The sequence below is a fragment of the Bombina bombina genome, chromosome 10 (assembly GCF_027579735.1).
Source record: "Bombina bombina isolate aBomBom1 chromosome 10, aBomBom1.pri, whole genome shotgun sequence".
Lineage (NCBI taxonomy): Eukaryota > Metazoa > Chordata > Amphibia > Anura > Bombinatoridae > Bombina > Bombina bombina.
This window is the reverse complement of record NC_069508.1, coordinates 130,963,670-130,982,176: the sequence shown is the minus strand read 5'-3', so window position 1 is coordinate 130,982,176 and position 18,507 is coordinate 130,963,670. Positions and strand designations below refer to the sequence as shown.

The following is an 18,507-nucleotide window of genomic DNA, read 5'->3' as shown; positions in this document are numbered from 1 at the left end:
AGAAAATCGAGATGAAATTAATGTGCCCTTTATAACTGAGTTCAGTCATGACAACCTAAACATCCAAAGAGTTTTAAAAAAACATTGGCACTTAGTACAAACTGATCCCATCATAGGGGGAAAAGTGGGGGAAAACCCAAAAATAATATATAGGAAAGCACAGAATTTGAAGAGCCTACTAGCTCCCAGTCAATTGAAAAGCATAAAGAAGAAAGACACTCAAAGGTGCCTAGACGGAAATCCTTTAAATGGTTTTTTCCCCTGTTTTAGATGCCGGGCCTGTAAATTTAGTAGTAAACAAAAGATTTTAAAATCAAAAAGTGGAAACTTTACTTTCAAAATAAGAGACACAATTAGATGTCAAGATAAAGGCGTTATTTACGCCATTCAATGTTCATGTAAAAAAATTTACATAGGAGAAACAACCAGAATGCTCCGTGAAAGGATAAGGGAGCACCTCTCTTGCATAGATAGGGGTAACCTTGACCCTTATATCTATCGCCACTTTAGGGAAGTACACAACAACAACCTTAAAGATTTTAAATATTGGGGAATTAAAAAAGTTCACCCCGACTGGAGAGGGGGAAACTGGGAAAATAAACTCCTAAAGGCAGAAGCTGAAATTATATACCTAATGAATACCCTCCAACCTGGAGGCTTGAACTCTGAGATAGACATTTCCCCCTTCTTATAAAAGTCTCTTACAATATGCGAACATTTTCCAGGTTAAATCAGCCACTTATATAGAAAATACTCACATACATTAAATAAGCAATAACATTTCAATTTATCTTGGGCAAAGATAGTACAAGCCCTATATAAATTCATTTTTCTAGTAATTAAAAAGGAATTTTTATCCCCCTAAAATAAATAAATTAATTGAATAAGCCATATTTTTACCCACTAGCAATAACTCTAGTTATGGGATTGATAATTTCTGATTTAATTGTACATCCATTTTTAAATTGTTAATTTATAAATTGTTGAACTTACTATCCTTTGTTGAAAAGGAATATGTATATATCGTTAATTTTTACCCACTAACAATAATTCTAGATATGGGAATGATGATTCTGATTCTTATATTTTCGTTTCGTCCATTTTTAAATTGTTACAAATTTATAAATTGTTGAACTTACTATCCTTTGTTGAAAAGGAATATGTATATATCGTTAATTTTTACCCACTAACAATAATTCTAGATATGGGAATGATGATTCTGATTCTTATATTTTCGTTTCGTCCATTTTTAAATTGTTACAAATGTATAAATTGTTGAACTTACTATCCTTTGTTGAAAAGGAATATGTATATATCGTTAACATTTACCCACTAACAATAATTCTAGATATGGGAATGATGATTCTGATTCTTATATTTTCGTTTCGTCCATTTTTAAATTGTTACAAATTTATAAATTGTTGAACTTACTATCCTTTGTTGAAAAGGAATATATATATATCATTAATTTTTACCCACTTACAATAATTCTAGATATGGGAATGGTAATTCTGATTCTTATATTTTCGTTTCAGTTTAGGTAATTTTAAGTTTGCACGATCTAAATGTATATTATCTAATAAAGGCACTTTAGAATTGAAATATATAAGTTGAATTGTGTGAATGCTAATAAAGCAGAAATGATAAGTTCTCTTCCTTGTGTATCATGTAACTAAATAACAACACAGAAACAATCATTACCAACTTAAATAAAGTCCACCTTTACATTGGAAGCCACACAGGTGTTGATAGAAATCAAAAGGAAATGAAGGAACCAATCAAAACACATTCATACCTTTAAAAAGCCAGAAGCTAGCAGGATAAGCATTCTTGATAAAGCCCAGAAGGGTGAAACGCGTTGAATGGGACCTGCTACACTCTACTAAACTTCATTTACTACTGTCACAAAGCTGTGTGACCCTGCAACTTTAAACTTTTCTCCTGACCCTGCAAGTTAAAATCTACCTTTGGTAACTTCAGGGAATACGGTGTTACTGCTAAACACTGACCAAAGATTTCTTCAAACCTTAAGAAGTCTGAGGGAACCCAGATGAAAACAATATTTGGGCTATAAGAAGAAAGGAAAACAAAAAAAAGGATAACTACATCACCAGAACGGATCATCACCCCTGACCTCTGAATCAAAGAGAAGGTCAGGTGACTTATCAGAAGCACCAGGAACAAACAGTCTGTGAATCCCTCACAGTGAAGATAATCAGCGGTTGCAACCAGGACAGATTAAGGTACCTCTACACTAATTTGCACTACGTTTTTTAAAACACGCAAACTGAACTTTAAAGACATCAAGGTATTCATCTGTTAAATTAACCATTTCCATTAACCACGATTGCTTTGGCACCTAAATCAGAATATTGGCTGTTTTTTGCCTTTTTAACTATCCAGCACACCTGAGCCAATTATATGTCCAAGGAAAGTAACTGTGTAACTTTATAACTGAATTTGTTACTGAAGAACTGTAAAGCTATTAGGATTGATACATTTGTGCCTTTTAAATATTTAATTCACCATTTATCTTAGAAATTTGTTGCTTGCCATATGTTATCTATAGAATTAATTCCTTTATACCTGAAATTCTAGGATTATATGGTTCTAGTCTGTTTTTATAAGTGTTGTATAAGGGAGACGTCCCTTTATTAATTAGGAAAAGCATTTGCTGTTGTTTTTATGTGTTATAAGAATTTTTAAATAAAATAGATTGTATTAAACATAAATTAGATTGGTATCATCATTTCCTAGCTTTTTTTAGCGCTGCTAAATAAACCCCATTTTTTCTTGCTATAGAATAGTAACATAGAAGATGAGGTTTAGAAAAGACAGAAGTCCATTGAGTTCAACCTTACAATAAAAGCTTCAGTTGAGCTTAAATTAATGCTAGCATCCACACTTTCTGCTTACGAAACCATGCGCTTGTAATCCGGGCAGACTGTGGTTTGACGTTGTTCTGCTGGAAAATGCAGGGACGTCCCTGAAAAAGACAACGTCTGGATGGCAGCATTTGTTGCTCCAAAATGTATACGTATCTTTCTGCATTAATGGTGCCCGCACACATGTGCACGTTACCCATGCCATGGGCACTGACACACCCACATACCATGATAGACGCTGGCTTTTGGACCTGATGCTGATAACAGCTTGGATGGTCCTCTTTGGCCCAGAGAACACAGCGGCTGTTTTTTTCCAAAAACTATTTGAAATGTTGACTCGTCGGACCACAAGATTCCACTGTGCTACTGTTCATCTCAGATGAGACTGAACTCAGAGAAGTCGGCGGGGTGTTCTGGATCTGTGGCTGTATGGCTTCTGCTTTGCATAATAAAGCCTTAACTTCCATCTGTGGATGCAGCGGCAAATGGCGTTGACTGACAAAGGTTTACCAAAATATTCCAGAGCCAATGTCAGGATATCCATTACAAACACATGACCAATCAGCCCCCAATCAGCAAGCGCTACCTAGGTGCTGAACCAAAAATGGGCTGGCTCCTATGCTTACATTCATGTTTTTTTTTTAAATAAAGAGAGCAAGAAAATGAAGAATAATTTATAATAGGAGCAAATTGGAAAGTTGATTAAAATTGCATGCTCTATTTGAATCATGAAAAAATGTGGGTTTTGTGTCCCTTTAACTTTGTTTTATATTGTAACTTTTTTAACAATATCGATTTTTCAATTATAGACATATACCAGCCTGTTAAAGGGACAGTATACACCAATTTTCATATAACTGCATATAATAGACACTACTATAAAGAATAAGATACAAGATAAGGACTACGCTACACACCGCTAGGGGACCCACTATGGATACACCACTGTAGTACAATAAATATTTTTATTGAAAAAATATATGGATAAAGGGGATTCTTTAGAAATAGATCTGCTGAGGTCTAGATTATCGAAAAAAATATTATAAGGACAGGGTAATAGAGTTTAAAAATACATTATGAATATCAATATATATCAATAAGTACAATAAAATACTTCTAGAAACACACGGATAAATAAAATAACAATAGGATAAAATTAAGGGGTATTTATTCAAACATTTAATAAGACAAATAAAATATGTTCCTAAGTAGCTCAAATATATCCGGATATATAACTAAGATATAACTAAAATAATCAGAAGATAAAAATACTCTTAAGATAAAAATACTCAATATGATCTATGGACCAAGTGGTAAAAATTGTGCAAAAATAATAAAAAGTATAAAGTATAAATCCAAAAGTGAGTTATACAGCTGACACACTTGATACAGAAAGAGGGTATCGCTATGCAATGCGATTTTAAGGTATCTATCTATCTATCTATCTATCTATCTATTGGGTTCTTGTAAAACGCGGCTATTCACCCGTAAGGGTCTCAAGGCGCTGAGGGTTGCAGTTCAGTCGAAGAGCCAGGGCTTGAGGTCTTGAGGTATACTCATATCTAATCACAATAACGGATCAGGAGGTTCAACTTATCACTCTCTCACAAACCTTATTGGTATTCACCGGAATCCACGTTAAAGCACAAGTTTCTTAACCATCTAAAATCACTATAAACTGGTTAATATTTTTGTACAAACTGCCTTATAAACTTTTTGGCTCATACATTTTTTGGCATATATATGTATATAAATTTTGCCTATAATAATTTTTACAATTACAGTGATATCACTTTAACTAACTTTTGGATTTATACTTCCATACACTATTATTATTATTATTATTATTATTATCATCAGGTATTTGTAGAGCGCTAACAGGTTCTGTAGCGCTATGAACATAGGTGGTATATAAAAACAAGTACAGGGATCAAATGGGTAGAGGGTCCTGCCGAGAGTTGCACTGTTGTAGTCGGCTCTTATGAAGGTGGACTACAAACAGCTGGGCTCATAGGCTTACAACCTATAGGGTTTTAGGGGATAGCAGTGGAGATAGGAAGGTTAGTGTAGGTTGTATGCGTCCCTGAATAGTAGAGTCTTTAGGGAGCACTTGAAGCTTTTAAAACTAGGGTAGAGTCTTGTGGAGCGAGGCAGAGAGTTCCATAAGATGGGAGCCAGTCTGGACAAATCTTGTAAACAGGAATGTGAGGAGGTAACAAGAAAGGAGGAGAGTAGGAGATCATGAGGGGAGCGAAGGGGTCGGGAGGGAGAGTATCTGGAGACAAGGTAAGGGAGCAATGCAATTGAGGGCTTTATAAGTCTGAGTGAGAATTTTGTGTTTAATCCTGGAGGCAAGAGGAAGCCAGTGAAGGGATTGGCAGAGAAGTGCGGCAGATGAGCAGCGACGTGCAAGGAAGATGAGCCTGGCAGAGGCACTCATTATGGATTGTAAAGGAGCTAGGCAGCAGCTACGTAGACCAGAGAGGATGGAGTTGCAGTAGTCGAGGTGGGAAAGGAGGAGAGAGTGGATTAAAATCTTAGTTGTGTCTTGTGTAAGGAAATGTCTGATTTTAGTGATGTTTTTAAGGTGGAAGCGGCAGGCTTTAGCCAAGGACTGAATGTGAGGAGTGAAAGAGAGATCTGAATCAAGTGTGACCCCAAGACATCGGGCATGGGAGGTTAGGGTAATGATGGAGTTATCAACCGTTATAGAGACATGGGGTGTGGAGATTTTGGAAGAAGGGGGAAAATAAGGAACTCAGTTTTGGAGAGATTTAGCTTGAGATAGTGAGAGGACATCCAAGATGAGATATGAGAGAGACAGTTAGTGACACGGGTTAGCAAGGAAGGAGATAGTTCTGGTGCAGAGAGGTAGATTTGGATATCGTTGGCATACAGATGATAGTGAAACCCGTGGGACTTTATTAAGGAACCTAATGAGAAAGTGTAGATTGAGAAGAGAAGAGAATCGAAGACAGAGCCTTGCGGTACCCCAACATACATTTATTATTTCATCATTTTTTATTTTTATTTTTGCACAATTTTTACCACTTGGTCCATAGATCATATTGAGTATTTTTATCTTCTGATTATTTTAGTTACATCTTAGTTATATATCCGGATATATTTGAGCTACTTAGGAACATATTGTATTTGTCTTGATGAATGTTTAAATAAATACCCCTTAATTTTATCATATTGTTATTTTATTTATCCGTGTGTTTCTAGGAGTATTTTATTGTACTCATTGATATTCATAATGTATTTTTAGACTCTATTACCCTGTCTTTATAATATTTTTATCGATAATCTAGACCTCAGCAGATCTATTTCTAAAGAATCCCCTTTATCCATATATTTTTTTAATAAAAATATTTATTGTACTACAGTAGTGTATCCATAGTGGGTCCCCTAGCGGGTCCTTTAATTGCTCTGTAGCGCTGCCCTTATCTTGTATATTGTGTTTTGTGAATCTGATCCATAATGAGTAAGGGTCTTCTTATTTTGAGGGTTCAGCGACATTGAAGGTGTTGAGGGTATCAGATTGTCTTATTTTACTATAAAGAATAAGATGCACAGATACTGATATAAATATCCAGTATAAAACTGTTTAAAAACTTACTTAGAAGCTCTCAGTTTAGCTCTGTTGAAAAGGTAGCTGGAAATCCCACTGCAAGTGGGAAATAAGCCACTCCCCCCCTCTCCCTTCCTTTGCATATGAAAAGACCCTTTACACAAAAAGGAGCAAGCTGGAGTAGGTATACATCGGTATTCTTCTTAAACTTTGGGGCTTCGTTAGGAGTCTGAGAAATTAGAGAAATGTTATTTAAAAATAAGCAAAACTATACAATTTTTTTTTTAAAAAAAGAACTTTATGGGCTATATAAATAGATCATCTACAAAACATTTATGCAAAGAAAAAATGAGTGTATAATGCCCCTTTAACTTCTTTTATACACTTATTTATATACACTTATTTATGTTTATATGTATGCATGCATGTGTATGTGGTTTCTTATGTATCAGTAATTTTCTATCTCACTGCTGTCTACATTTTTCTATACTCAGAAAAAAGCAGATAATTTGTACCCCTTGGGAAAAATAAACTCCTTTTCCATGCTTTATTTGAAGTGTTGACACTTAGAGATAAATACATTGGTTTCCTATTGCAGCTTGGGCAATTGGGCACAGAAATGTTGGCTATCACTGAACATCATTAATTCATCTCAGACATGATACATGCCACTGAAAAAAAATCTACTTTTCAAACAAAATAACAACAATTAAACAAATTTCAAATATGTTTTGCATGTTGATATTGTAACAAACAGGAATCAATATATTCCAATATACCCTGACAATCAAAGAAATTAATTTCCTTTAAAAATTAAGATTCATAAAGAAACAGAGATGTGTTTACAGGGAGTGCAGAATTATTAGGCAAGTTGTATTTTTGAGGATTAATTTTATTATTGAACAACAACCATGTTCTCAATGAACCCAAAAAACGTATTAATATCAAAGCTGAATAGTTTTGGAAGTAGTTTTTAGTTTGTTTTTAGTTATAGCTATTTTAGGGGGATATCTGTGTGTGCAGGTGACTATTACTGTGCATAATTATTAGGCAACTTAACAAAAAACAAATATATACCCATTTCAATTATTTATTTTTACCAGTGAAACCAATATAACATCTCAACATTCACAAATATACATTTCTGACATTCAAAAACAAAACAAAAACAAATCAGTGACCAATATAGCCACCTTTCTTTGCAAGGACACTCAAAAGCCTGCTATCCATGGATTCTGTCAGTGTTTTGATCTGTTCACCATCAACATTGCGTGCAGCAGCAACCACAGCCTCCCAGACACTGTTCAGAGAGGTGTACTGTTTTCCCTCCTTGTAAATCTCACATTTGATGATGGACCACAGGTTCTCAATGGGGTTCAGATCAGATGAACAAGGAGGCCATGTCATTAGATTTTCTTCTTTTATACCCTTTCTTGCCAGCCACGCTGTGGAGTACTTGGACGCGTGTGATGGAGCATTGTCCTGCATGAAAATCATGTTTTTCTTGAAGGATGAAGACTTCTTCCTGTACCACTGCTTGAAGAAGGTGTCTTCCAGAAACTGGCAGTAGGACTGGGAGTTGAGCTTGACTCCATCCTCAACCCGAAAAGGCCCCACAAGCTCATCTTTGATGATACCAGCCCAAACCAGTACTCCACCTCCACCTTGCTGGCGTCTGAGTTGGACTGGAGCTCTCTGCCCTTTACCATTCCAGCCACGGGCCCATCCATCTGGCCCATCAAGACTCACTCTCATTTCATCAGTCCATAAAACCTTAGAAAAATCAGTCTTGAGATATTTCTTGGCCCAGTCTTGACGTTTCAGCTTGTGTGTCTTGTTCAGTGGTGGTCGTCTTTCAGCCTTTCTTACCTTGGCCATGTCTCTGAGTATTGCACACCTTGTGCTTTTGGGCACTCCAGTGATGTTGCAGCTCTGAAATATGGCCAAACTGGTGGCAAGTGGCATCTTGGCAGCTGCACGCTTGACTTTTCTCAGTTCATGGGCAGTTATTTTGCGCCTTGGTTTTTCCACACGCTTCTTGCGACCCTGTTGACTATTTTGAATGAAACGCTTGATTGTTCGATGATCACGCTTCAGAAGCTTTGCGATTTTAAGAGTGCTGCATCCCTCTACAAGATATCTCACTATTTTTTACTTTTCTGAGCCTGTCAAGTCCTTCTTTTGACCCATTTTGCCAAAGGAAAGGAAGTTGCCTAATAATTATGCACACCTGATATAGGGTGTTGATGTCATTAGACCACACCCCTTCTCATTACAGAGATGCCCATCACCTAATATGCTTAATTGGTAGTAGGCTTTCAAGCCTATACAGCTTGGAGTAAGACAACATGCATAAAGAGGATGATGTGGTCAAAATACTCATTTGCCTAATAATTCTGCACTCCCTGTATTTTTAGATTATTATTTTTTGGGGGGCTGTCTCTAGGTGATTTTAACTCTTTATATGGAAGCTTTTCCTTTATACTGGCTATTGTACTGTACTGTAGGTGCTAGACAGTGTGGAGACTTAGATCTCCACTTTTGTATATCTGTTGAAAAGACTAAGGGGTATATTTATCATGCTGCATATGCAGTTCGCCGGGTATATTTATCATGCTGCATATGCAGTTCGCTGGGTATATTTATCATGCTGCATATGCAGTTCACCGGAAACAAAAGTTAAGAATCAGCGGTCGTAAGACCACTGCTCCTTAACTCGTCCGCCACCTCTGAGGTGACGGACAGCAATCATCCTAATTGGATACAATCACGATGATTGACACCCCTGCTAGCGGCCGATTGGCCACGAATGTGCAGGGGTGGCATTGCACAAGCATTTAACTAGAAATGCTTGTGCAGTACGCTGTCAGTATTTATCGATGTCGGGCGGACATAATCTGCTTCAGCAGATCATGTCCGTCCGACATCATAAATCTACTCCTAAGGGTTGATTGCAAAAGCTTTGCTGGGTCAGACTCAGACGGAAAAAAACACACTGACACTCGTAGCGGCTACCCTCAGCAAGGTTATGACGTGTCACCCATAGAAAGTAATTAAGCTAGTTGGAAAGGGAGAGCAAAATACCAGGGAGCAGGGGGGGACACTTTAAAGATTCAATACAAATCAGATTACTCTGTTTGCAGCATATAATACCTTAAAATCGCCTCTATTTTCATATGCAGCTGTTTTTTTTTCCTTTTATTTTTATTGACACAATGAGGCCCATTTATCAAGCTCCGTATGGAGCTTGTGGGTCCATGTTTCTGGCGAGTCTTCAGACTCGCCAGAAACAGCAGTTATGAAGCAGCGGTCTAAAGACCGCTGCTCCATATCCCTGTCCGCCTGCTCTGAGCAGGCGGACAGGAATTGCCACAATTCAACCCGATCGAGTACGATCGGGTTGATTGACACCCCCTGCTGGCGGCCGATTGGCTGTGAGTCTGCAGGGGGCAGCGTTGCACCAGCAGCTCTTGTGAGCTGCTGGTGCAGTGCTGAATACAGAGAGCGTATTGCTCTCCGCATACAGCGAGGTCTTGCAGACCTGATCCGCACTGTTGGATCAGGTCAGCAAGACCTTTGTTATATAGGCCTCAATGTCACCACCTTTTAGTTTGCAAGCAAAATCAACAAGATCTGAAGGGGAAAAATATTAACATAATACACCAGACCTGGAGGAGAAATTTCAGCTACACCCATGGAACTTTCATGTTCAGCCCACTAGCAGAGGCAGGGAAACTCATTTTTAAATTAAGGAATTTAATATGCTTTGAAATTCATATTATAAAAACAAATTTAACTTTGTTTTTTGCATGTGCAGTGTAGTTTTATTATGATTTCTACTGTGTACCTTAAATCTTTCTTTCCTGCACAATTTCAATACTAATTTTAATGTTTACATAAAATATATTTTTTATAGAACAATTTTGTTAAATTTTTTAATGCAATTAAACAATATAATTTTTTACTATTTTTATTTCAATTATAAATGTATTGGTTTTAAATTACTATTGTTTTTGTGAGTCCTATTGGAATGTATGCATCGCCTTCAAAAACTTATAATCAGGGAATACCCCTTTGTTAGACAAACTGTCACAATGTAAAAACTGCCTTTAGTACAGAGGTTATATAGTACTGGAGAAATTTCTTATAGAATATCACAAGTCCAGAGAGCTTTATAGACTCTGGCTCTTAGTTTTTTACATAGAGAAATCGCATTGTTTAAAGTATCTTTTTGAGCCTGTAGTTTATGCACATGGTGGTCCCATGATTTTTTTTCTCTCTTTTTGATAACATTCTTTACCTCAGTTGACCAAAATAAGTCAGCCTTGTTAGTTAGCACCTGTCATAGTAGTTTGAAGGACAAGCACTATATGCAATATGTTGGGGCAGGCTGGGCATTACGGAGCTCTGATGAAGCTGAAGACACAACAACACTTTTCCTGAAATGAGACAGAGCTCTGAGTGATCTCCTAACCTGGATTGGCATTTACACCTGGAAAGACCACTAACTGCGATCAACTGGTAGATTGAGACTGCTCAATGAATGCTTTTACTATTTCTACCCAAATGGATGCATTTAATAGGGACATTTTATTACTATGCTATTGATCCTTGCTAACTATGAGTTTAACTCCTGCAAATGGGTTAAACACATAGGTCCCCATTTAATAAGCAACAGACAAGTTTTCCAGGCAGGGAACCCATCTGCCTGCTCTCACCAAAAGTATTGCTGACAGTAGTTAAGATTGCACATGAAATCTCTTGCACAATTTCACTCCCTGCTATTAAGCAACCAATCGCAAGAGCAGGAGTTGTCAGTCACTCCAGTCAGATCACATGAGCGAGCCTGCACCGCAAGGGTTCAGGGCTGGGATTAACCCCTTTGGTGAGCGTAAACACATAGTTATCAAGGGACATTTGATAATTAAAACATTTGATTATTGCACTAACATGTCTCTTTAGTTTGGGGAGATAATTGCTGTTTGTTCCTAAACTTTAAAATGAAATATAATAATTGATTATTTCTCTCCACCTGTACTGTGTAGAAGACATTAATCTTCTAAATTCTGTGTCCTTCGTGCAGCTTTCAGAAAACAGAGATCTGCGCACAACGTGTGGCTTTGAGTCTCTTAATCACAGTCCCTTATACGAAGAAGCAATGCATTTGGCAGAGGAGGGAAAAGTCTACTGCAGAGTGCTGAGGTAAGACTTTGAATACACATATGGTTTCTACATGTTACAGTTCATTATAGATAAATCAGTTGGGCTAAGAAAATCTCAGGTTACATTTTTAGATGCCATTCCTTTTTGTAATTATCAAGACATAATTTAACCCTAGCAGATAATTATTGCCTGACCTGCTAAACAAATTGCATTCAGCATGTTTTACACTATTTTTGTAGATATGTGTTTTATAGCAGTTTCTTAAATATTTATGAAATAGTTAAAGGGCCATAATAGTCCCAATCTGTACTTCTACTGTGTGTTTAATCCTTTTGCAGGTTAAAACCCACAAGAGTGCTGGGTCCATAGTCTTAAAATGACATGCTGTAACCTTACAAAACTAATGTATTTTCTGTGTACAGAATTAATACTTGCTTTAAGGTCAGATCATTTGAAGATACAAGATAATAGATTATATTTATCAAAATTACAATAAATATCTTTTTAATATGTATTGGCACATCAATTACAGTACAGGTGGCCCTCGTTTTACAACGGTTCAATTTACACCGTTTCAGAATAACAACCTTTTTTTTCCAGTCATGTGGCTGCTATTGAAAAGCATTGAGAAGCAGTGCATTTATTAAAATAGCCAGTAGGTGGAGCTGTCCCCTTGTGTTGCAGCAAAGCCAAGCAAGCTGAAATTAATTAGTTCAACCAGACCTGAGCTATCAAGCAGATTTCAAAGGAACAAGATCTTCCTGTCTATAAATCAGTCCAGATTGAAATGCATAGAAAGAACTGTTTGCAGAAAAATGCAAGTGAAGTCTGTGTTGTGTGATTATTTTATTAGGTTTATAATGGTGTTTAGCAAATGTTTTTGTTAATTTAACTTAGTTTAATTATATATTCTGTGTTGTGTGATTATTTTATTAGGTTTATAATGCCGTTTAGCATTTAAAGTCTTCATTTCAAAGCTTTAAAAATTGATGTATTAGGTGTTACTTATGACAATTTTGAGAGGGGCCTGGAACCTAACTCCCTCACTTCCCATTGACTTACATTATAAACTGGGTTTCAATTTACAACCATTCCTTCTTGAACCTAACCCCGGCGTAAACTGAGGGCTACCTGTATATTACATAACGGATTATTTTTTTGTGTAAAAAGTAAAATGAATCTAAAAAAATTACCTGAAGCTTTGTTTACTAGAGAAAAAAACTAGGCCTGGTTTCTATTGCTGTTGTAAACTAGTGGTAACAAGGATATCTATTAACGTCTATGGAGATGTTTTATGTTACCTGTGGCTTACACAGTTTATAACAGCACTAGGCCATATATTTCAAATGCTTTTGGATTAGCTCTGAGGTAAAAATAAGAAAAATATCTTATAGAAAATCATTTTCTTTTGAGATTCATATATAACTGAAATCAGGGAGGAGCAAATATGTATATTATAGCATATTTATTTCTGTAAAGTCACCAGGTATGTCATTTAAAGGGACAGCGTGTTGCCAATGGTCCATTTTACCTGCTGGAGTGTATTTAATTGTTTGCCAACAGCTTCTTTAACTTTATCTGCTATTTGAAATAGCTACGTTTGCCTGTTGTAGCCCCACCTATATTGAAAATATCAGTAATAAACGTTTTCTCTGTAGAAAAGCTATTTAAAGCACAACAGCACTGATTAATCTCCCAGGGAAGGTATGAGGGAGAGATTTTGTATAAGGTTTTGTATGTGAACTAGTGGTTTGTGCTTATTCAAACCCCCAGCCATAATTAGCATATCAATATGTAATATAAATAACATTAACAGGCCTGCTTTACTTGCAGGCTCATCACATTGTTATGGGCATACCCTATCTCAGTGATGACTAACCTTGGCACCCCTGATATTTCTGAACTATATCTCCCATGATGCTCAACTAGACTGCAGAGTGCCTAAGCATCATGGGAAATGTAGTTCCAAAGTATCTGGAGGTGGCAAGATTAGCCAATACTGTCCTAGGTGATGGTTTTCGTGAACCCCCCAAAAACAGTTGTTTCAAATACAGAAATAAACACAAAGGAGCCATATATCATTCAAAGTTAGCATGCCTGATATTACAATTCTTGTATGACTTGAAATGATACACCATTGTATGTCTTTCATTATGAAAATTAACTTCAGACCTCTAACTATCATAATATATGTATTAGATGAATCATGATATCCGTCATTTGTTCCTTGCAGGACTGAGATGTTAGATTGTCTGGGAGACAGCGATTTCCTTGCTAAGCTTCACTGCATACGTCAGGCTTTTCAGGTAAAGTGCTTCCTTTTATGATTGTTTTTCCCTCTACCTTAAAATATAAAGCAAAGAACCTGTTTTTTATCCTTGACTTTATGATCTAGCTAAAAGGGCATGAAACGTTTTGATATTATATCCCTTTATTATTATTTATTTTGCCCCATTTTCCTGTAATTTAATTCTTGTAGGTTTTCTAATTCTAAGACACTTCAGACTTTACAAGCATAACGTTTCTACATCTGTGCTTAATGGGCTTCATCAGAAATGATAAGAAAATATATTGCACAATAATGTCAGTGTTGCATTAATTAAAGGGATAGTATACACCAATTTACATATAATTGCATGTAATAGACACTTCTGTAACGAAGAATATGCACAGATACTGATATAAAGATCAAGTATAAAATCTTTTAAAATCTTACTTAGAAGCTCAATCTCCGTTTAGCACTGTTGATGAGGTTACTCTGGGACACCCACTAAAATGGGCTGAGAAAACTATTGTCCAATTGTTTCCAATTAATACAATGCTATAAATAGAGATTATGTTCCTAAAAACACAATTCATCTCGTAAAATAGCAGATAACAAGAAAATAAATTTAAAAAGTAAATAATTAAATTATATATATAAAAAACAACATTAAAAACAGGCATATATCATATAAAACTTTAGGAGATGCTATTTTATTAATGAAATAGTAGTTTTGATGGGTCTTGAGAGACGTTGAAACAATAGTAAAGAAATAAAATGAGACTCAACGGCAGATATAAAAGACTATTTATTTAATTGAGCTTAGTCCATAAAATTAGACCAAAGTTAACTTAATATTTTCCCCATGGAAAACTAGATTTTTTTTAAAATTCATATCAAGGTTCATGAACCCTCAGTCACAACAGAGGGCTATTAAAGGGATAGAAAGGTCAAAATTGAACATGGGTGCATTTCAATTTTAAATAGAATAATTTTTGCACTATAATTCCATTAGCAAAAAGTAGTAAAAGTTATTACAATTATTTAGCAGCATACGCACATCTGCTGTGAGGGCCTAGGAACCAATATTCAAACAACACAGCTTCTTATAGAGTCAGCAGTAGCATGTAGGGCACAAATTATTTCTTCACAAACATAATACACACCACTACCAGCTCTCGGAGCTTGAACACTTGTGCATGACCCTCACAGAATATGTGCGTATGCCGCTGTAAACCGTAATAACTTTCATATTGCACAATACATTTGCATTGCATGGAAGCTTTGTGCTCATGAGAGCGTACTTCCATAGGCTGCAATGGGAGCCTCGTTCTCTTGCCGTCAGACACGGCTGAGAACCTAGCGCAGCGAAGGGAGTAAGTCGCGCAGCGTTGGGCAGCAAATTTTAAATATACATGTATATATTTATGTGTTTATATGTGTATATATATATATATATATATATATATATATATATATATACACATATTAACACCTAAATATATATTTATTTTATTTATAAAATATTTTACCAGGAAGGATACATTGAGATTTCTCTTGTTTTATATATATATATATATATATATATATATATATATATATATATATATATATATATATATATATATATATATATATATATATATATATATATACTTAAATATTTACAGAGAACACACAGTCCCCATAGACCGCAATTTAAAGGCACTTTTCAGTGCCGTTTTTTTTTCTAACACCTCACAACTGCTCGGTTAAAGCCCTCATAACTGCTTCGTGCAGTTATTTAAAAAACAAAAATGCTACCATTTTTTTTATTTTAAACAGATATATCACACTGTATGTTGGGGGCAATTGAGGCACATTTGAAAATTAACCAGAGATCTGATCTCTGGTTAATTTTCGGGGTGCTAATTGCTACCGCAAGCTTGCAGTAGCAATAACCAGCAACTTGAATTGGCTGGATATTTATCATGCACCTGTAAATGGTCGAATTTGCCCATTTACGGGCTTGTGATAAATTAGTTCTCCACTTGTAATCTAGCACTAAACAAATGCTAGATAGAATGATGCATTTAAAGAAAAGATTAGTCTGTATGTAGATGTATTTTTTAAAGCTTAATTAGCTGTATAAATATAGACAAAATAAGTGTAAAGTTTTAGTGTCTATAAAACAATGGGAGCAGCCATGTTGTAACTTAGGTTATATTCTCTGCTGTGGCCAATTAGAGACAATTATAAATAGGTCACTAGAGTGTGCAGCCAATCACTGTGTGGAATATAACAGTGTTCTGCACTACTACTTCTAACAGGAACTGAAAAGCTCACAATTTCAGAATAGAATTACAGGAAAAGGGGACAAAATAAATAAATAATGAAAGTATATTGCAGAGGTTTATATATATATATATATTTACTGTATATATGATTTATCATTTTATATTACCATCTCAAAGTGTTTAATGTCCCTTTAATGGTTGTTTTTATAAATTGCAAACATTAAAAAAAATGTTTAGATTTCATTGTCTTGTTTTAGTTTAGTTGCATTGTTAAGAGAGATTATAGGGATAAAGCCCCATAGGTGACATTGTGGTTTAAAGCCTCATGTGTTGGTTTGAGAAACTCTGAGTCTCATTACTATTAAAAACAAAAAAAATCATGTTTGTATTCAAGTGCAAGTCTCAGCAGAATGAATCATTATTTCATTTCACAGCCACTTGTCCAAGAATCGATGGTGTTTTTATAAGTGGAACTAACAGCATTGACATAGTGCAAAGTCTGACTTGCTGTTCTATAAATAGATCTCACCTCAAATTCCACAGGAACAAGTCACCCAAGAGAGTGTTGTTGTAGCATTGTATAACTCTTGTGCCAGTATGTAGAACGTGTGAATGCTTGTCTAATCGCTTTTACTTTTAATAAAGATTTTATTTATTTTCATTGATACAATGTGAAAAAAAAGTGTTTCTGTTTCTTGTGGATCAGTTTACTTGTAAGATTTAGAGCACATACAGTCAACTTGTGGCCCTTTGCACTAGTTTTTGCAGTCACTGGAAAAAAGCAGAATTCAGAGTGTGTGCCTTCGTTTTTGTGGCCCCAGGAAAAAGTGGAACTAAAAATGTAGGCTTTGGGTTAAATCCAAGATGGAGGGTACCTTGGGACTTTACTTAAATCTGGCCCTGTGCCACTGGACATTTTTTATATTTGTGTTTCATAGCCATTAATGTATGTGTGGCCCTTAAGGTTTCTAAAATATTGATCTGCAGCTCTGTTTGTTAAGGAGTTGGCCATAACTGATTAAAAGGAACAATACTAAAGTACTGTAATGTTGTTATATCATGTTATTATTACAGTGTTTAACCCCCACAATTGATTTAAGCACATAGTTAAAGTTGGCTCCTGAGTGGTAATACACTGCAGATTCTGAGCTGGTGATTGACAACTACTCATGGATGCTGCCTGTGATTGTCTCGTGGCCATGTTCAGCAGGGCCGGTGCTACAATAGAGGCAGACTAGGTGACTGCCTAAGGACACCCTTGAGGGGGGCACATTTGACATAATTTTTTTATGTGCATATTTATTTATTTTTGCTGCCTAACTTTGGCTTCATAGTAGTCCATATCTGTGGCATAATAGCTAGAATGGGAGGGGTCTCCCCTGCAACATAGGGAGGCAGAGAGTACAGATCAGACAGAACAGCTGGAAGCATTTGGCTGAAATATCTCTCTACACAGACCCTGCACTCTCTGCAAAGCTTTAGCAGCCTCCATAAAAGTTGGAGAAGCTGATGATGGCACAGAATTGCCTCCACCAACAGCCTAATGGGTATTCCTGGGGCTAATGGGCACTTTTATGAGCACTGACAATCCTACAACTTTTTATATACTGCAAGATATCAGTGCTCTGTCTTCTCCTGCTTGATATCTAGTATAGATAGATATAGGAGATATTTATCTGTGCATCTATCTAAAGTCATAATTGTGTAGTACCATTATCTATTATACATACATACTTATACATTAAAGTGTAAAGATGGCCATAACCATTATTCAGAACAGCATGTCCTATCCTATTTCAGTGTATACAGGTAGATACTTGGCATAATTATACAGTGCAGTGTGTTCATTTTTATTGTATAAATATTCGGCCTCATTATGCAGCACAGTGCTCACAATCAGTGTATAAGGAAACATCATCATTATACAAGGCAGCATGTTAACAGGGTATATGTACTCTGCATTAATACAGTGCAGTATGTTTATTAGTGTATCTATGCCTTGCATTATCATATAGTGCAGAGTGCTGTGTTTATTAGTGAATAGATGCCTTGCATTATCATATAGTGTTGTGTTTATTAGTGTATACTGTAAATGCCTTGCATTATCATATAGTGCAGACTGCTTTGTTTATTAGTGTATAGATGCCTTGTATTATCACATTGTGCAGAGTGTTTTGTATTTAATAGTGTATAGATGCCTTGCATTATCATATAGTGTTGTGTTTATTAGTGTATAGATGCCTTGCATTATCATATAGTGTTGTGTTTATTAGTGTATAGATAGATGCCTTGCATTATCATATAGTGCAGTGTGTTGTGTTTATTAGTGTATAGATGCCTATCATT

At 35.8% G+C, this 18,507-nt stretch overlaps 1 protein-coding gene across 1 annotated transcript in view; it reads left to right on the top strand.

Moving 5' to 3' along the window:
* The window catches only part of MIGA1 (mitoguardin 1), a 343,183-nt gene that overhangs the window by 258,545 nt on the left and 66,131 nt on the right, over positions 1-18,507 (top strand). The window contains exons 9-10 of the mRNA XM_053693332.1: positions 11,543-11,661; positions 13,856-13,928. Of these exons, the coding sequence (XP_053549307.1) occupies positions 11,543-11,661; positions 13,856-13,928 (192 nt within the window). The remainder of the gene's footprint in view (positions 1-11,542; positions 11,662-13,855; positions 13,929-18,507) is intronic.